Here is a 21,052-nt window from a genome sequence, read left to right on the forward strand (position 1 = left end):
ATCATCAAGGACAACAACCACCCGAGCCACTGCCTGTTCACCCCGCTATCATCCAGAAGGCGAGGTCAGTACAGGTGCATCAAAGTGGGGACCGAGAGACTGAAAAACAGCTTCTATCTCAAGGCTATCAGACTGTTAAACAGCCACCACTAACATTGAGTGGCTGCTGCCAACATACTGACTCATATCTAGCCACTTTAATAATGGGAAAATTTATGTAATAAATGTATCACTAGCCACTTTAAACAATGCCACTTTATATAATGTTTACATACCCTACATTACTCATCTCATATGTATATACTGTACTCTATATTCTTATTAATTCCTTTACACTTATGTGTATAAGGCAGTTGTTGTGAAATTGTTAAGTTAGATTACTTGTTAGATATTACTGCATGGTCGAAACTAGAAGCACAAGCATTTCACTACACTCACATTAACATCTGCTAACCATGTGTATGTGACAAATAAATTTGACTTGAAATTATAGTTTTAGGGTGGAGTTTTCCTTTAAATTTGGCAGAAGCAATTGGGCATGGGTAGGGTAGGGCCTGCACATTGCAGGCATGGGTAGGGTAGGGCCTGAACATTGCAGGCATGGGTAGGGTAGGGCCTGAACATTGCAGGCATGGATAGGGGCATGGCTCTAGTATGTTACAATGCTTGTAAAAACACATTGGCCATAGTAATACACACAGTAGAAGGCAACAGTCAATTATTGTCAAACAGCCAGAAACAAAGAAAGTGTATGTAAGACCACTCCACACAGTCTTAAACCACCCTCTGAGAACCCTTGAGTCAATCCAAATGTTCTACCATTCAAACCACATATCAAACTCTTCACATATACAAGAAGGGACATTGATGGTGATTTGGGCTCACTAAAATGTGAGTTGTGGGTTCAGTTATTGAAAACATAAATGATTGAAACAGAAGAGAACTAGTAGCTACGGCACATAAGAACCACATTACATTTCTCCCCAACATGATTCTATTAAACTTCTGTTAAACTTCTCCCCTGGGCAGACAGGTTTGGGGCTTGCTGCCAGACCAATTCCTTGAAATCTGTCCAAACAAGCACAATAGACAATAGTGCAGAGCTACAGTGTGCACATTCATCTATACTCACTACTCTGCTTTAACACAGAGGGGAACTAAAGCTCCAACTTTTACATCATCCCTGCCCTGACTGCCAAGTGTGCCCTTGCTGTGAAATGTGGAGAAACCAGACTGCGGACGCATTTCCTAAACTGCATGTCTCGCCTCGCTCTCGTCCCGGGCTTCTTGCCGACCGCAGCAGCTCTCGTCTTGCCTTGTGAAGCTACTGACTGAGCACCAAGCTCCAAACTTATCAGTTCCTCACTCAGAGACAGAAAGAGAGAAAGAGCAGAGAGAGACAGACACAGCGAAAGAGTGGGATGGATATGAAGAGGGGGATAGAGATATTTAGAGAGGGAGAGAGATCGTGTGGGGGGGGAAGAGAAAGAGAGAGCAAAGAGGAGAAATAGGAAGTAATTTAATAGGAACACAATGCATGCGTTTTGTAATCCGTCTCAAATTCGACATAATTGCTTGTAAAAGTGTCTGCATTAGTTATCAGCAGTTTGGGGTGAAGAATGAGGACTTTGCATTATGCGGGTGCAGCTTCAGTCTTTAATTGACCTCAACATACACACCTGTCCAGACTTGCATGTTATTGACTGTCGTTTGAGCACTGATGTGCCCATTCAGACAGATCAGGAAAATGTCCCCCTGTAATCTGATGGGATCAGCTTGCCTCCCACTCACTGACTCAACAGTACAGGCTGCGTTCCCCAGCAGCACACAGCAATGTGCCATTTAAGACGGTTACAAAATCAATAGGAAAAGGCAGTGGGCCGACAGCGATAAGTGCTGGAAACCTGAGTGGCGCATGCGAAGATGACATTTTGATAGACCCACTTCTAAATGCTCCCTCCCTCTACCGGGTTTTATTCGTGGGACGGTTGCTACAATGACAGGCGACAGGCGATAACGACAGGAAAGGGAACATGTCTGCAAGGTTAATCTGGACGTCTTAGCGGGCGACATGACTGGTGACGATGATAAGGATCGCTGTCCATTCATCAGGGCCCGGGCTATGGCTACACTGCTGAAGGGAGGGGTTGGACATCTGTTGTTAAAGAGACAGTGCTATCACCAGTTACCAAAATGCAAGGGTTTGTCAAGTCAAAGGTTAAAGGTTAGGGCCATGCTCTGACTGAGGGTCAAATATTGAACATAGACTGCTGAAGTTTGTCTTTTGCTAATCTGAATCGTGTGTCTGACAAAATTCAATGTACCATTCAGCACCCCTTTTCCTGTTGAGTTGAGTACAGAGTTTTGTGGGAGAGCATAGCAGGACCCCACTGAAGCTACTGTAAGACAGAAACAGAACACCAGCCTGAACCTGAGGCCTTTCTACTATATGCTTCAGAAATACAGCTGTCAAATTTTTCACCTGGAACTTTGTGTGATGCAAAGCATCTGGAGGCAGAGACATCAATAAAATATGTATGTATATGTGACGTGCTCAGCTAAGTGTGCATGTGAGAAAACAGTGATACAAGCTCAGATATGTCTATGTACTGTAAGTTTCTGTATGTCTGGGTGAGAGCAGTTAATGTGTCCTGTGTGAAGTGTGTGTGTGAATACATTTCTGTCAGTCTCACCTCTCTGCCTCCCCTGGATGCTGCGCAGTGCCAAGATGTTCTGCTCGTCAGATAGGAACTGCCTCATCTTGTGGAAGGGCTCCTTGCCCCTGATGGTCAGCTTGCTCCAGGGCTTGGGCCTAGCCAGTATCTCACTGACCGAGCCCTGGGACAACCCCAGCACGTAGTGGCCGAAGATCCTCTGCCCAATGTTGTGCTTGATCAGCTGCTCCTTGACCTGACGCGCTATCTCAGACGTGTCCATGTCTTCACCTTCCGAGACACTCCCTGCACCCTCTGACTGGCTGGGCGAGGGGGCTAGGCCATTAACGTCTGGGCTGCCCGCCGACGGGTGCTGGGATTGCGACTGCAAAGACTGATGGGGTGGCAGAGGGCTGGCTGAGAGGGAGTTAGGGGTTGGGTAGTGGGCGGGGGAGAAGAGCAGGGCCTGGCCAGACACTGAGTCCTGCAGGGCTTTGGAGTAGAAGGTTTGCATGAGCTGGCGCTGCAGCAGGGAATTGAGCGACACTTTGCCCGCCAGGGGGAAAGCGGTGCCTGCCGACACCAGCGAGGAGGGGCTGAAGAAGTCCTGCCCACCCAGCCCGCCGCCCGTGGGCGAGAAGTGGTGCGTGCCATTGGCGGTGGTGACAGGGGTGGTGTCGGAGGAACCACCTGAGCCAGTGCGCAAGAGGAGTTGAGAGGAGGGAGGGGGAGGGGAGCCCTGCAAGTTGGTGCCCATGGGCGTGGCAGGAAGACGCTGTTGACCCTCTGATGAGTCTTTGACCTTTCGCTCCCTCACACCTGTGAGACCAGACAAAACATGACACAGATCAATACATCAAGTGACATCAACAAAATGAGTCGAAAATAAACAAAATATCTAGACAAAACACCATCTAACTACAAGTACACAAGTTTCATCACACCCATTAAGTGAGAGATGTTGGGGGTACAGTGAACTCCAGTTGAGTAGAGTGGAGATGCACTGATGCATTGCGCGAATTTGCCAGTAGGACTTCTGGCTGTGGAGAGGGACACTGAACAGTAGTGAAGGGAAGCATCTGGCAGGCATGTCACAGGATATGGACACAGGCAGAGAGCTGCCTAGGTTACCTGCTGTGTGGTGTATGCCCTGCCTAACCTTCTTGCCCCTGCCCCTGCATATCACCATCTCCAGGTCACCACTCACTCAAGGTAGCTTAGGGATGCCCTTATTTCAGGGTGGATTAACATCAGTGGTGTGTGTGTGACTGTGATATATGCATCAGAGTGCGGGAACAGTAGCAAAACTTACACATGTACTATACAGCAATGATAAACAATGGCAGCCAAGCAATATTTGCTCTTTATACATACTTTTCCTTGTGAGCTTTGATTAATGTTAGGTATAGCCATAGGCTCAACAACATTGCAAAAGAGGCCATGGTATACAGATCATCATAAAACTGATAACACTGTATAAATGTACAATCATTAACATTTATTCATCGAAAATCACATTGGGAAGTAACTAAGTAGAACACCCGTCCAACCTGTAGCCAAACAGCGCCTTTGGTTTCACATCAACATGATCCGGTTGGACAGCGAGGGGTCCCATTAGGAATACAAATGAAAAGCTTAATTTTCGAGGACAGGGGAGGGAGGGGGGAGACCCGAAGCCAAATGGGATGACATTTCCGGAGCGACCAAGTGCACTGAGTGATAAAGGGCATACTGGGAGGAGAGACTAACGGGGCTTCATTAGCATACTGGATCACTCCATGTCCTCCAGCCTTCGACCTCCCTTGGCCCCCCTCTCCTCCTCGCCTAGGGTGGGCTGCACTGTGCCCCTCCACTACCCCCACCCTTCCGACACACAACTGCAAACTGTGTGGGCGCAGATGCGCTACCAAAAAAGCCATGGAAAGTTGTTGTTTTTAAATGGACCTTAACACGTAAAGATGAGATGTAGCCTCCAAACACTAGCCGTGGTCAGTACCTGTTTGTGTAGTTATAGTCCCCTAGCCTGTGGTGTGGTTAGGTTCTTTTTTGGAGAGGTCATATTGTTGAGTTTAGGGTAGAATCTACTTTAGGGAGGCATTTTTAAACTTAGAACAGAAAGCTAAAGCTCTCTGAAGTAGAAGACACGTATTGTTCTTCAACTGGAAAAAAGGCAGACTGAACACCAGTAGGTGTTAGACTAGGACCAAAAGGTCTCCATCTTTTCATCCTCAGAGTCTGAGTAGATCTTCAGGTAGCAGATGTAAAGTCTAGGACTTTATATAAATGGAGATATAACAAGAAACCTCAAGCAGTGATCCTTTGAAATGTAGCACAGAGAATGTTACACTACCTCTCAAATCGCCGTGCTTAAAGGGCTGATTCTCTGAATGAGATAAATCGAGGATCCAGACAAGACGAGTGCCACTCTGAGAAAGCAGCAGCACTTCAGTCTTAATGGTGTGAGCCGACTGTCAGCTTCGAACCCTTCAATTCAACTCCATTATACATTTACAGAGCCAGAATGTTTTTTATTTGTATCAAACGCGGTAGCATGCCAATGGAAACAGTTGACACATTGTTTAGGAGTGTGTCTATATTTGTAGAAAAGAAAAAGCTCCTTGAGATATAACATTATTTCCTTTGAGTCAAACAGTCTCTTCTTCTGCTGGCAGAGATAGCTGGAGCTGCATCCTGTTTGACTACTTTACTTCCTGTCTATAACCCCTCTAGGCGACTGACAGAGTAAAGAAACAAAAGGACTGTGTGTCCTTTTAAGTTGGAAGCACCCTGGCACACACACAGAGGCACAGGCCCATGCTCTGATGAAGGCTAATGGTGAGGGACTTATACTCCATATTACATTCTGGTCTGGGGTAACTTCCGCTCAGACAATGTCCACATTTTCAAAAAGCTCTTCATGACAGATATCCTTGAGTCTCAGGATTTTAGATATGGAGACAGACGAAAAGCCATTAATGGGTCTGTGTAAGGCAGCTGAATGTGGGGTATGCAATTGAAAGAGCTGGCATGTTGTGACAAGAGAAGGCGATAAGGCCTCAGAGATCAATGGTGGAATGCTAGGGCTCTGTGCATCACTGAATTAGGCTCAATGAGTTCAACCAAACATCAGCCCCCTCTTTGGAAACAACCCTATCAGTGCTTATGAAGCCTGTTCAGTTCCAGCCCATGAATAAGACCTTGACGGGGGCAGTTCACACCAGGAGTTGACCTTGTGGTCGTGTCTACATGCATATCACAAAAAAACTCTTGCCGATAACAGATTGGCTGCTTTGATACTGGTTAAAGTTGAAATCAAACACAGTTTTTCCCCCTCTGACATCAATGCACGCACAATAGAACAGCAGAGTATGTATTATGACTGCTTTTTACCACAACGCTGGCGCTCCTCTTCTCCGTTTAATAAACAAAACAAAAACGCCTGTGGGCAGCCATCTATTTCCCCTAATGCGGAGCTCAGCTTTAAGGAAATTTAAACAAATAAAAATGGTGAAAACTAATGTTCAACTTGGTCAGTTGGCAAGTTCAAGATGGCAAACAAACACTACATAGTCCACAGCAGATGTCTGATTGATAAGTCACCTTAATAAATAATGTGTGCGTGTGTGTGTACGTGTCTAGTTATGTATGTGTGTGTATGTGTGAGTGAAGGACTCACCACTCAGTTCACTGCTGTTTAGGCGCAGGGAGGAGCTCTCAGACTGCAGGCCTCGACTCTTCAACAACAACTCCAGAGGCTTCTTAGAGTCCTGACACAGAGATAGGAAATTGTTAAACCTTGTTTGATTAGATACATTGTCTAAATATTGTTCCAATAAAACTCAAACGCAATATTCAGCCTCCTTACCTGTGCTGAGGAGAAGTTTGAAGAGCCAAACTCCATTGACTTCAGGATACTGTGAAGTAAACAAGGAGAAATGGACCACTTTATTACTGCACCCACTGCAAAAAGGAGATCACAAATACACACAGCACCACAGGACTGACATTTATCTGCTATCAGCCCCCACAGAACATCTACATCAGCGACAGGCAGTCCTTCACTCTGCTCCGACCATCAAAATCTGATAATGCAATGAAATCCTTAGAGCCAATCACAGTAATTAAAATGGATTATTCAATCATGTGCTGGGTGCCAATTGGATTTCAGGCGATATTATCTATAAAGGAAAAAGCGTCTATGAAAAGGTTGGGAGGCAAATAAAGACACTTTAGTCTATTAGGAGAGGAATGCTTCCCTTTGGGACCACAGACGGGCTATCAATACAAATTCCCACAAATAGCTCTTTGGCTGACCATCATAGTGGTGCTGAAAACTCTCACAAACAGAGCCATTCACTGATACTACCTTTAGGACTTCTTCCAATTGGGAATATTATGCCTGAAAATCCAGTTACCAAATGAATGTTCAGACGGCCCTGCCGTCCAGACGAGTGAAGATGGTTAAATCCTGGTAAGAAACCACCGAGTACCCTAAACATGGGCAGTGCCGTCCAATTATCTTATCTGCAAATCTTAACTTAGTTAGCCTTCTTGTTACTGACTTGGACTGAGATAACATGCAGCACAACACCAAAAAAAACTGAAGCCACTGTTCACCGTCATCTTGGGATCCCATACCAGAAATGCTAGAGCTTATACAAGCCAATGTCATAGAAAACTGAATATGGCGCAGTAAAGCTCATGACGTGTGTGTTGTTAATGAGTAAAGATTAAAAATGTCATTTATCATAACAGATTTCCTTGGTTGAATGACAGATCTATAGCGCACATTTATATGTGAATTTGGTCAGGTCGCCCAAAAAGTTATATATTGCAGCTTTAAAAGAAGCGAAAAGATTAGAAGAGCATGACACTAAACCCACATTTGGGGAGAAAGCATCCAAGTACATACCCCTTTAATGAGTGTACAGCACAGCCATTTTAGCTTCCCATCTCCAGACCCCAAACATTCTAATCAGATAAGAAAGCAGTGGCAAACAGAGGTTGAACGCAAAGTCCTACTGTCCAATCAAACTAACATTTCTGATAGGCACTACCAGTGCCAATAATACTCAGACTCAGCGAGTCCACATTCAAGGGCTAAATCTAAAGGTTAATGATAGTCTTGAGGGTGGTTTGGCAGGGTGTCCGAATCGCACATACTTGCACTCGGTGGCATCACAAGTATAGGCTTGGAGGCAGGAATTAATTTGACCTGGTTAATGTGTATGGTTTTTTGAACTGATGCCTGTGGCTGAGGGGAGGGAAGGCAGACTGAGGGGGAAAGTGAATTACCTGAGCTCTTTCTTGATGGCTTCGTAGTCTGCCTGCTCTCGCAGTTTCTCCTCCAGTTGCTGTGTGGAAAGAGAGACACTTAGTTACTCTCTTAAGATGGGGCACTAAAGGAGTGCTTAAGCAAGTGTAGACTTGGGGAGTGTACTCTTGGGAGGACAGAGCGTAAAAGTAAGTGTATAATCAAGTGGGCTCAGTGCGTGGGGAAAGAGCACACGTTTAGCTATTTCAAGGCATGGGAAAATTAAGGAAAGTATACACTTTAGAGACAACTCTGTATAAATAGGGGTGGTTTTACAGTGATTGCAATGAGGACCAATGAATTGGGAAGGAAATATTTGGAGAGTCACAGTATAGAATATGTTTTCTTAAGGAGTCCAAGTGCATTAGCATGTGTACATTTGAGATGGCTCAGTGCATTGAGAAGAGTTCATAATAATTCTGCTCCTTTCTCTTTTGTGCAATCTTTACACATTACCATGTAGCTACACCATATCACGACAACTTCCGATAGAGAAGCACTTCAGTCTCTGTGCATAAAGCTCACTGGATATGACATGTCTGTTCAGTCGTCACAGATACAAAGACTTGTCAGTCAAGTCCTAAATGCAGAGCCGTATGAGAGGTGCCCCGCAGAGTTCAGTAAAACCACTGTAATGTTTATGGATAGAGGGTTTAGGGCTACGTATTAGTCAACTGAAATGTTTCAGTTGTAAAATACTGTTTTTCTCAGTTAAAGCTGAAAGGTAGTGCTTACAGTAGGAGTCAAAAACTAAAACCACCAATTGTTTGTACAATATAACTGCATTACCTGGAGGCACAATGATGCACTACAAACTACTATTGACAAATTCCACTTATTTTTTACATGGCACACAAGTTCAGATGAATACACAGTAGTTAGGCCTACTCTTCCTAACTGACCCCTAAACTCATGTTATGAAATTGACCAGAGGCCTTGCTGATGACCAGACTAGCCTACCTACGGAGGAGAAGCTGTGACTATCGAAGATGATGAGGTGCCCAATGAAGAGCTCCGTGTCCTGTCTGTCTATACCCCCCTGTCTGGCTGTACCATCTATGCTCCCTCCTCTCAAGATACTACATTTCTGAACTGCCTATCATCTAAAGCTGTGGGAGACCATTGCCAAAGAACTGCCAGATCCTTAATTTTATTTTGTTAAAATGTTTTATGTTTATTTTGCTTTTAAAGAGACTGAGTTTTTACTTGTAATGAAAAGTACTATATGAAATCAATGTATTATTAGCGTTACGGCACTGACCAGGGCCCTCATAGCGTTACGGCACTGACCAGGGCCCTCATAGCGTTACGGCACTGACCAGGGCCCTCATAGCGTTACGGCACTGACCAGGGCCCACATAGCGTTACGGCACTGACCAGGGCCCACATAGCGTTACGGCACTGACCAGGGCCCTCAGTGTTACTGTGGTGGTGTGACGGGGCTAACCTTGAGTAAGCTCTCCTTGGTGCTGAGCTGCTGCTCCAGCTGGCTTATCTGCGAGGCAGAATTCTCCCGGATGTTGGCCAAGCTAGCCTGCAGTCTCTGCACGTCCTCGGCCAGCTGCAGCACCTCCCGCTCCTTGGCGCTCAGCTCCACCTCCAGACTGGAGCGCGACAGAACCTCCAGGGCCTGCTCCATGTCAGGGGCCTTTTGGATCTGTGTGGCAAGCTGGAGGGACTTGTTGGCGGACGACAGCTGTTCCCGAAGAGCCTCTGCTTCTCTCTCCGCTACCTCAGCTCTCTGTGAAGGAGAGAGAGACAAGTCAAGTTTCTCCACTATCCCACCCTTCGCTGTCATGTTGTCTACAGAGAACTATAAGATAAATCACTGTAGGTCTCAAGTCTATACACAGCCATTTTTCAAGGCCCAAATCTAAACTTGAGATTTGCTAATATAACCTAAATGTTTGTCTAATAGACATTTATTTTACGTTGAAGTTTGAATTGCACACATGCATCTTTAGTTCCAAAATAGAACAGTGAGTACAGAATTTAGACCCACAGCGATTTCACTCTTATGGATTTGTATATTCATGCATATCCTCCTGCATCAGATCATGACTGAACCACATCAGAAAACAAGTGGGGGAAGAACACAAGGCATCCTAATGACTCATTACATGTTGAAGGTGGTTAAACATTCAACCTTTAGATATATCAGGAGCTAAAGCCTTCATCTTTATGGAATTATGGAAATGCTACATTTTTCAGGCGGTTAAGTTATTCCAAAAGTTTGGGTAATGAGGGCGCTATTTCATATAATGCCAAATAATTGTTTTGGGTGATTCTATTATAAATTGTAATCAGTGGGCTCCCTTTAATTATGCCGTAGCAAGAGAAAAACAAGGTAAGCAGATGCACAGGAAAACCTTTAGTGAGATATTACTCTCAAGGGCTAACGTATATTGAAGTGTGATGAAAACAGATACCCACACATTATAAATATTATTCTAAAGAGTACCATTAACAATGTGCACTACAGAAGAAAAGAAAATCCTCCTCCATGGTCTCTCACATTATTATTACACAGCTAAATGTGACCATGATTGGAAGTGAATGTACCATCATTTATAACGTGATGGAATGACACTGCAACTTGCCCAGTCATTGGGAGTGGAGAAAATTAAGTGTCGTCTGGAGAAGGCTGACACCAATGATTCTCACTCAACGCCCCTATCTAAACCCTCTGTCGCTTTGCTAGCAGATCTGAGGAGTGTGTGTGTAGTGTGCGTCTGCCTGCGCAGTCAGATAAGACAGGTGATTACAGGAACTAAGTGACAGCGAGGCGCACACAACATACACACATACACACATACTTCACCTGACAACTAATCACCTCACCAACTGAGCTTAATGACCAACTTCAGTGATTGTTTCATTTCAACTATCTGGTCTCTAGGCTTGGGCGGTATACCCTGGTATGGATGGTTTTCAATACCGTCGATTATATATATTTTAATATTTTAGATACTTTTTAAGTACTTACCTGCAGTCAACTTGTGCAATATGTTAGGACAGGGGTACCTAACTCTTACACTATGAGGTCTGTAGCATGCTGGTTTTCTGTCCTACCTGATAATTAATTGCACACACACCTGGTGTCCCAGGTATAAATCAGTCCCTAATTAGAGGGGAACAATAACAAAAATTCAGTGGAACTGGCTTCGAGGTCCAGAGTTGAGTTTGAGGGCGTTAGGAGATAAAGCAGATTGCGTTCTTCATTTCACTTGTCACACTATTTTACATTGTGAAGTTTACCGTAGTTCTTAAGAACAGTTTAGCCAGTTAATTGTTTGTTTGTAAAAGAGAGAGGAAGTCCAGCTCTGTATTGACAGGGGTCACATTTTATATGCAAATGTCATGTTTTTTTGCTTCAATAGAATGATCAAGGACGTGCAACTGTAGTTTTACTTAACAGAAAATACATAAGTGCAACACATTCTGCAAAAACAAAATGCTTAATTTTCATCAGAAGTGCAACGCTATTTGGCTGGCAGCCACATCAGTAAATGAGCTTACAATGAAAAATGTACTTATTTTGAAAACGATGCATGTTTCAAACTTCTATCATAGAAAGAAAACAGCCAGCTACATTTCCAAATGTTTTGCTTAAAGTTAATCTAAGTAGCTATACATCAGTAAGAGCGCTGTCTGCTGAAAGATGAGAATTCACAAATGGGCATTCTAAGTGGAGAAAAAACTGAAGCACAAAATTTGTCTGATACCGAGTAGAAATTCCAAGAAGCATTTTAGATCTGTGTATAATGTATAATTTTTTCCTGCGTGAAAAACACAGAATTCTGCGTTAACACGACCCCTAAGTTTAACTTGCAAGTTATCTAAGCATAGCAACCCCCACCCGTAGCACATGCTCCAGCAGGTATATTGCACTGGTCATCCCCAAAGTCAACACTTCCTTTGGCCGCCTTTCCTTCCAGTTCTCTGCTGCCATTGACTGGAACGAATTGCAAAAATCTCTGAAGCTGGAGTCTTATATCTCCCTCCCTAACTTTAAGCATCAGCTGTCAGAGCAGCTTAACAATCACTGTACACAACCAATCTGAAAATAGCACACCCGACTACCTCATCATATTATTACTTACCCTCTTGCTCTTTTGCACCCCCAGTATCTCTACCTGCACATCTACCACTTCAGTATTAATGCTAAATTGTAATTATTTTCCACCTCTAGGGCCTATTTATTGCCTACCTCCCTACTCTTCTACATTTGCACACACAGTAGATAGATTTTTCTATTTTTCTTTTCTTTTGTGCTATTGACCGTACATTTGTTTATGTGTAACTCTGTTGTTGTTTTTGTCGCACTGCTTTGCTTCATCTTGGCCAGGTCGCAGTTGTAAATGAGAACTTGTTCTCAACTGGCCTACCTGGTTAAATAAAGGTGAAATAAAAATAAAATAAATAAAAAAGTGGCTGAATTAATAAGGTCACGGGGCATCATATAGTGTTCGCTTTCTGCCGTGTTTGAGAAGTCAAAGCCCTTTGGATGAGTTATCTGTACAGTTGCCACGGCTTGATTTCCTGCTCCTCCCCACTCTTCTCCAAACAGAGCAGGCAGGCCTGTTGTCCTCACGACTCCAGACTCCATACTGACACAGCGTGTACATATGCTGCTTCAGAGCCAGTACTGCGTGTACATGTGCCAAAACTTTGTTCATTTACACAATGTCTCTCATTCACATTTGATTGTAAATGTCCAAACTCACCAACAATTACATTCAGTAGCTCCTACCTATATATGTATAACTTAATGAGCTGGATTACCTGTCTTTGCAATTTGCTTATTTCCGTTTGCGCTCATTAGGAAATTTGCTATTACTTGTGCTCATTTTATTAGCATTCTGGTAATAGACGCACAGCCAAAGGGCTTTTTTGGGTGCCCGCAATAGGCTGAGAGAGGCTGGACTGAGGGCCTGTTGTAAGGCTGGTCCTCACCAGACATCACCGGCAACAACGTCGTCTATGGGCACAAACCCACTGTCGCTGGACCAGACAGGACTTCACTGATGAGTCGCGGTTTTGTCTCACCAGGGGTGATGGTCTGATTCGCGTTTATCGTTGAAGGAATGAGAGTTACACCGAGGTCTGTACTCTGGAGCGGGATTGATTTGGAGGTGGAGGGTCCGTCATGGTCTGGGGCGGTGTGTCACAGGATCATCGGACTGAGCTTGTTGTCATTGCAGGCAATCTCAACGCTGTGCGTTACAGGGAAGACATCCTCCTCCCTCATGTGGTACCCATCCTGACATAACCCTCCACCATGACAATGCCACCAGCCATACTACTCGTTCTGTGCATGATTTCCTGCAAGACAGGAATGTCAGTGTTCTGCCATGGCCAGCGAAGAGCCCAGATCTCAATCCCATTGAGCACCTCTGGGACCTGTTGGATCAGAGGGTGAAGGCTAGGGCCATTCCCCCCAGAAATGTCCGGGAACTTGCAGGTGCCTTGGTGGAAGAGTGGGGTAAGAATGGGCAAATCTGGTGCAGTCCATGAGGAGGAGATGCACTGCAGTACTTAATGCAGCTGGTGGCCACACCAGATACTGACTGTTACTTTTGACCCCCCCCCCCCCCCCCCCCCTCCCTTTGTTTAGGGACACATTATTCAATTTCTGTTAGTCACATGTCTGTGGAACTTGTTCAGTTTATGTCTCAGTTGTTGAATCTTGTTATGTTCATACAAATATTTGCACATGTTATGTTTGCTGAAAATAAACACAGTTGACAGTGAGAGGACGTTTCTTTTTTGCTGAGTTTACATGCGACTCTGGATGACACCATAATGATGTTTTTTTCAAAATTAGGGCTGTTTTTCGAAATAAGCTAAATCTGCTTTGTGTTTTGTTTCCTTGCCACAATACTGACGTGTATAGCGATACTGGTATCATCCCGGCCCTAATTCACAGTCTAACAAACTAGATATAAACAAGATCCCATGGTAAAGACGGCGTTGATGAACCTCACAAAAATATTTTTCAACTCCAGACCCAAAGCCCATAGAGAGTAATTACACTGCTGCTCATTATCTTGGCTTATATTCTCGGCAGATATCAAAGGGTCGTCTCAGTGTAAATAATGCCTAATCACCGCTATGATGTTTCTGGGCAGAAAACATGGAGAAATACATTAAAGGGGGCCAAAGATGGAGAGGCAACGCCAGATTAGTCACACTCTAATAGGATAGCCTATGTGTCTGTATTGTTCTTCAAGAGGCTAGTTTCACTTTTTCTTTTTGGAATTTTCCATGTTTCATATTTTCTGGAACACAATTTTGAACATATTTGAAACAGAGCAACTCCTGTATCAAGCTTCTTAAAAATACACACTGACACTAAGGCCAAAGGGTGTATATGAGTAGTATGTATCTTTGCATATTCATAACACACTTTGATAGGATGGTTGTGATGAGGGGTTAAAAACAACCAGGGACTGACCTGATTGGCTCTCTTCAGGTCTGACATCACCACTTCAATCTCATCGCCCCTGTAGAAAGAACAGGGCATGTAATCAACAAGGAGGCAAACAAAAGGCTTGGCACACAAGCAACAGGATGGAACACAGTATAAAATAGCGTACATTTGTAGAGTGATAGATAACTGTGTGTTCACATGAGTGGGACTGAGTGTTAACATGCACTGTAATGTTCTGTACGTGCATTTGCACACAACTCTGTATACATCTATACAATATATATTTACAATCATAACTGTATATACAGACTGGATTCCTACTGTATACAGAAACCTGACAATACGTTCCTACTGTATGTGTTTGTGTGTTTGATAGTGAGAGCTTCGTCCTCTAGAGTTGGCTTGCTGCATGTCTCGTCCCTGTCCATGCCCATTAAGACCCTCTCAGTTACACCCTAATCCTTCCGTCTCCCTGCCACTCTGTCCCTTCCTGAGCCATGAGGACAAGCCCTGCCGTAAAACAGAAGGATTACACTAATGTCGTTTTTAGGCCTCCCCCTTAATACACACTAATCTCATATCATATTTTTCCATTCTGTTTAGCGGCCGGGCTCAAGCCCACAAATGGCATTCGACTTAGGAGTTTATTCACATCTCTCCATGCTTAACCCCAGGGTTAAAAGGTATGCTTCGCTGGTTAGTATTATCCCACACTTTGTGCTCCTCCGTCAGCTACCGGACAATTGTTCAGTGACTCAATAGGATTTACTACACTGGAGTTGGAACTGAACGTGCGTTTGAAAATGTGATATTTGACATTTAATTTGATATTCACTTATCGTGGTAGAGGAACAGGTGTTAAATCCATTCCAGCAAATAGAAACACTATCGGGTTTTGTGTCATGCAACCAATTGCAAGTGTGTGTGTGTGTGTGTTTTGGGTTGACGTGGTACTTCTACCCTTGGTTTTTTAATTACCCCAGCCAGTCTGAATTGCAGGGCTCAGATAACGGTTTCTTCTCAGTGGGCCCCTTCCATTTATGCAGGCTCAGGCTGTGGCAACGCTCACACACTGAGTGGAGCCAAATGTTGCCATGCTTAATTTAATGGCAACATCTAATTATAGATAATAACTTTGAATGCTTTAAATTATGTTAATTGGGTTTCGTGTCACATTTTAAGTGCACGGCATTTTTGTAATGAGCAGGGATTATCATTGAGATGCATTGTTATTCATAATAAACTGTAGATCAACTGCTTCTATTAAAGATTGCAATGTGATACCGGTACTGCTGATTGAGACACGGCCACAAACAAATAGTGTTGTGGATGGAAACAACACACATGGGGCCAATACAACCATCTGGCTGCAGTCCAAATCATATGACATTAAATCTCCTCTACTGTTAGAAGCATTCTGTGTTTGGACAACACAATCCAATTGTAAAAGCTTCTGGAGAGAGAGACGAGGAAAAGCTTTCCCAACCAGTTAGTGTTGTGATTTTAACAAGATACCCAGGCATTAACAATGTGTGCTGCTCTTGATACTAATGCAACCCAAATAGCATTGGAATTTGATAGTTCAATCAAGGTACAGATGCAAAGTATTATTAAATACCTTTGGATTTGCCTGGATTTGGGAATTAGGGAAAGGAAATACTGCTGTAATGCTGAGAGGAGGATCAGCGATTAGGTTTGGGAATAAAATGTATTAACAGTGTGCGATCTGTGGTCATGGCACCGATGCACAATCCCCCACTCACCCCCATCCCCTCACCCAGCCGTGCTACAACACAACCCAGTTACACTGGGACAAGGACAATACACTGTCACATCACAACAATACTGTTCTATTGGAGGGATACAAGGCAAGCTAAGGGAAATCATTTGTTGTGATTCTCCAGACATCTGTTATGAAGCATACATATAGAAATAGTCAATGCATGGAAATCACTTCCCCAAAAATGCAATTGAATTTATGCAGAATGTCGGTAAATGTGGAATCTAAGCCGGAGACTCTGGGATTAAGACCAGAGCAGGCAGCACCTTCTGCAGAACATGTCTTGGTTGTCTAGGTCTGGGCACCCACAACACCCCCCCCACAGTCAGTCACAGTAGTCGCTACCTGACTGCGTAAAACCAAATTCAGACCAGTGAGAGTGAACAAACATCTCCCTCCGGGTGTACAGTGAACCACATTCACACAGTACAGACCCTGACTCCAGGACTGGAGGTGTTTGCCCTGCGCCTCTTCGGGATCAGTGTCCCTTCCATGGGACGGTTGAGCTAACGTAGGCTAATGTGATTAGCATGAGGTTGTAAGTAACAAGAACATTTCCCAGAGACTTTGGGAACAGTGCAGTTATAAACAAGACTCCCAGAGACTTTGGGAACAGTGCAGTAGGTTAAGGTGTTGGGGCTCCACAATTATTCTACCACTCATCCAGAATGCTTAATCATAAATACTGAAAATGTGCTGAATATGATGTAGTCTGTTGAGCTCACCCTGGGTGCATTTTGAACCCCGATACCTGACATTAAAACATCACCACCTCAGATGACTTGAGCTAGAGTGAACCGAAGGTGTGCAAATGGCCCCTGTAGTGGTGCTGAAGGTGTGTGTTGGGGTTTTCTGGTCAAAACCAGGGGCCGGGGCCCTCTTCTCTCGGCCTCCCTGACCTTTCCATCGCCGCCTGTTGGAAATGAGCTGTTAACTCCTCTGGTCGGGCTCTGTGGCCGGGACGAGTCCGGAACGCTAAGATACGCCTCTGGTAATCCATTCCTCTTCACCACTCTATCCCTCTCTCTTTTTTCCCTTCATATCCTGTGCCCCCTTACTCCCAGCCCAATCCCCCTGGGCTAGCACGACATTTCACAGATTTAGCCCATTAGATTTTCATTTTCCTCCCGTTCTCTTTCAGCACAGCCAATGTCGCCTTGGAGATTGTTCGCTTTCCTCCTTTGTCTTTTTTTCCCCTCACTTACTCGCTCCCTCTTTCTCTCTTCTGGTGTAGTTGCTTAACCTTTCTGCGGCTGGAGAGGCAAAATGGCCCCCGGGGTTTGGCTCTTCTCGCTGTGTGTGTGTGTCGGAGGAGGAGAATGGAAGGCCATGTTAACATGGCCATTCTTCACACTGATGTGGCCAGGCTGCTCGTCACAATATTGTTATCCACTTTTATTAGAGTTTCCACCCACAACAACCACACAGACCCAAGAGACAATGATACTGCTGGACCCATAACACTCATCCACCTAGCTAGCACAGCCTATTCAGGAAATACACATCATTTAGTAGAGCACCATGAACCAGTATTTTATGTGCCAAAGTCCAGGGAAAATGAAAAGGGTGGGGATATCATTCATACAACACTTCACATATGATACCATTCTTCCCAACATACAAAAGATGTCCTCAGAGGGAAGAAATAGCATTGTGCTGATAGTGTTGTTGCCCCGTTGCTGCGCTCACCCAAAATAGCGCTAAAGCTAACATCTGGAGTGAAATGTTCCAGTTCTGTCCTACAACACACACGGTCACACACATATTGTATTATGCTACCAGGCCTGGCATGCCCTGCTGCTGAATCTCTCTATCAATCCAGAGCTGTGTTTATATTGCTCGGGCCATGGAGCTCTGCTTACAGTGTCACTGTGGGGGTTTGCAATAATATTGTGGAGGTCCGCCTGTGATGTCATTTGTAGCACTGGAGAACACTATAAATAGGCTCTTTTGGGATGGCTCGCCAGTCATAATATAATAACTTCGAGGAAGACGCCTCTGTGAAAAAAGAAAGTGGGTTTTAAGGGGTTCTGGTGATGAAAATAGGAGGTGTGTTTATGTGTGTGGGATGTGTATCAGCCAGTCCCCTATTCTGCAGAAGAATAAATCTCAACTGACAGCAAGGGGTGTGATGGTGATGAGTGAAGAGACATTGGCAGTGGCATATCATAAATAGAGACGGAGAGAGAGAGAGAGAGAGAGAGAAAGAGAAAGAGAAAAGAGAGAGAGAAAGGAAATAGAAAAGAGAGAGAAAGAGGAAAGAGAAAAGAGAGAGAGAAAGAGGAAGGAGAAAAGAGAGAGAGAAAGAGGAAGAGGAAAGAGAGAGAGAAAGAGGAAGAGGAAAGAGAAAAGAGAGAGAGAAAGAGGAAGGAGAAAAGAGAGAGAGAAAGAGAAAGAGGAAAGAGCGAGAAAGAGGAAAGAGAAAAGAGAGAGAGAAAGAGGAAAGAGAGAGAGAGAGAGAGAGAGAGAGAGAGAGCTCATCCCAGCCCGATGCCAAATCACAACACATCAGGGCACCGGGGAGGGAAACGGAGCTCCGACCGAGCAGAAACGCCACCGTCAAAAAAGCCCACCGCCAGCGTGCCCGAGACCATGTCATAGCACCGTGCCGGTGTCTGGGACACACACACACAACCCGCGACGGGTTGGGGGGAGAGGCGTGAACAAACTTGACATTTATCTCTTGGTGGAGCGAGTGGCTTAGGAAATCAGACTGCCATCAGGGTTTAAGGCTGCTCATTTGAGCGCCTGTCCACATGCACTGTACGTGCAGGCCAACTCAGATAAATCAACACAGATCGCCCAGATACGGAGAAACAGACACTCGCACAAATTACATGGGTGTACACACACACACACACACACACACACACACACATCCATCTCTCTCTCCTCCTATAATTTCCTTTCCCTTCTTCCTCTTCTCCTCTCATCTATCCTCTTTCCCCTTGTTCTCTCCCTCCCTCTCTCACCTCCCCTCCTCCCACCTCTGCCTGCCTCCCTCCTCACCCCTCCCTCCCTCTCTCTCTCTCACCTCTGCCTCTCACTCTCCCCTCCCTCTGTGGGCCTGTCATGTGCTAGGCTGATGTTATTAATGTGCACAGCTCTGGCGAGGCTAAGGCCCTGCCTGCACCAGCTCAACTGGCTCTTGGCTCTGTGGGCACACATACCAACGCACACACGCATGCACACACATCCTGTCTATCTGCTCCACTAAAGACGGAGACTGGGAAAGAGTGGGCGTGAGAGAGAGGGAGAGAATGGGCTCTCCATGGAACAGCTTGAGAGATTATGTGTGTATCGAGAGTGTGTGTGTCGGTGTGTGTGTGCACTATATGTGAGGGACCCTACGTCACTACTTCACAGTAGAGGCATTTGAACGTAAACATTTATTTTTTAGTCAAATACATTTTTGGGCAGAAATGCTTTCTGGAACGTGAACTTTCATGTGCCTCAAACTTTTAAGCTATCTGAAATTACACATTTCTATTGTTAAATTACAAGCCAAGTTGGTTTAGACACAGAAAAAAGACTTCCTGCTAGCCATGATTGGCTGAGATAATGGATGGGCTGGAGCGAGAGGAGAGAGGATTGGTCTGCCATGTAGCGTGCTTCTGTCTATAACATAAGCTGCTCAGTATGTGTAGGTAATCCTTGAGAGATATCACAAAAAACGACAAAAGTGTTGCTAATGCTCTCTACTTTCTGGAGGACGATTGTGCCATGCTGACTCTGAAAATGAATCCCTGATTTGGTAAAAACATATTAATTGAACCAGACATTGTTAGAGTCTTCTGAACCAGCATTCAACAGTGGAAAAAAATCTGTGGAATTCCCAGTGGAAGCAGAGTATATGATAGCTAAGGAGATGGAGAAAATTCTGCCGTTTGATTGAAAATATGTGTAGGGAGTCGAAAAAAGAACACACAGAAGGCTGCGCCGACAGATATGGCCACCTCGCTTCGTGTTCCTAGGAAACTATGCAGTATTTTGTTTTTTTACGTGTTATTTCTTACATTGGTACCCCAGGTAATCTTAGGTTTCATTACATGCAGTCGGGAGGAACTACTGAATATAATATATATAATATATATATAATATATCAACTCACCATCATTACGACCAGGTATACGACTTTCCCGAAGCGGATCCTCTGTTTTTCCCACCACCCAGGACAATGAATCGGATCCCAGCCGGCGAACCAAAACAACGTCGCCGTAAAAGGGGCAAACGAAGCGGTCTTCTGGTCAGGTTCCGGAGACGGGCACATCGCACACCACTCCCTAGCATACTACTCGCCAATGTCCAGTCTCTTGACAACAAGGTTGATGAAATCCGAGCAAGGGTATCCTTCCAGAGAGACAGAGACTAACGTTCTTTGCTTCACGGAAATAAGGCTCACTCGAGACACACTATCGGCGTCGTTACAGCCAGCTGGTTTCTTCACGCATCGCGCCAACTAGAAACAAGCATCTTTCTGGTAAGAAGAGGGGCGGGCCTTATGATTAACAAGACGGGGTGTGATCATAACAACATACAGGCACTCAAGTCCTTCTGTTCACTTGACCTAGAATTCCTCACAATGTTGAATGCATTATCTACAAAGAGAATTATCTTCGATTATAATCACAGACGTATATATTCCCCCCCAAGCAGACACATCGACTTTATTTGACTCTATGTAAACTGGAAACCACATATCCTGAGGCTGCATTCATTGTAGCTGGGGATTTTAACCAGGCTAATCTGAAAACAAGACTCCCTAAATTCTATCAGCATATCGATTGTGCAACCAGGGCTGGTAAAACCCTGGATCATTGTTATTCTATCTATCTTCCGCGACGCATATAAGGCCCTCCTTTCAGAAAAGC

The 21,052-nt window shown here is 44.6% G+C and overlaps 1 protein-coding gene across 2 annotated transcripts in view; it reads right to left on the minus strand.

The window, feature by feature from the left end:
* Nucleotides 1-21,052, minus strand: part of LOC139418207 (homeobox protein cut-like 1) — a 205,615-nt gene that overhangs the window by 39,937 nt on the left and 144,626 nt on the right. For both annotated transcript variants that reach the window (XM_071167482.1, XM_071167481.1), the window contains exons 9-14: nt 14,426-14,474; nt 9,416-9,709; nt 7,950-8,008; nt 6,520-6,568; nt 6,331-6,421; nt 2,694-3,473 (exon numbers count right to left, since the gene is read on the minus strand). In XM_071167482.1, coding sequence (XP_071023583.1) covers nt 2,694-3,473; nt 6,331-6,421; nt 6,520-6,568; nt 7,950-8,008; nt 9,416-9,709; nt 14,426-14,474 — 1,322 coding nt within the window. The remainder of the gene's footprint in view (nt 1-2,693; nt 3,474-6,330; nt 6,422-6,519; nt 6,569-7,949; nt 8,009-9,415; nt 9,710-14,425; nt 14,475-21,052) is intronic.

This window comes from Oncorhynchus clarkii, chromosome 10 (genome assembly GCF_045791955.1).
Source record: "Oncorhynchus clarkii lewisi isolate Uvic-CL-2024 chromosome 10, UVic_Ocla_1.0, whole genome shotgun sequence".
NCBI classification, from domain to species: domain Eukaryota; kingdom Metazoa; phylum Chordata; class Actinopteri; order Salmoniformes; family Salmonidae; genus Oncorhynchus; species Oncorhynchus clarkii.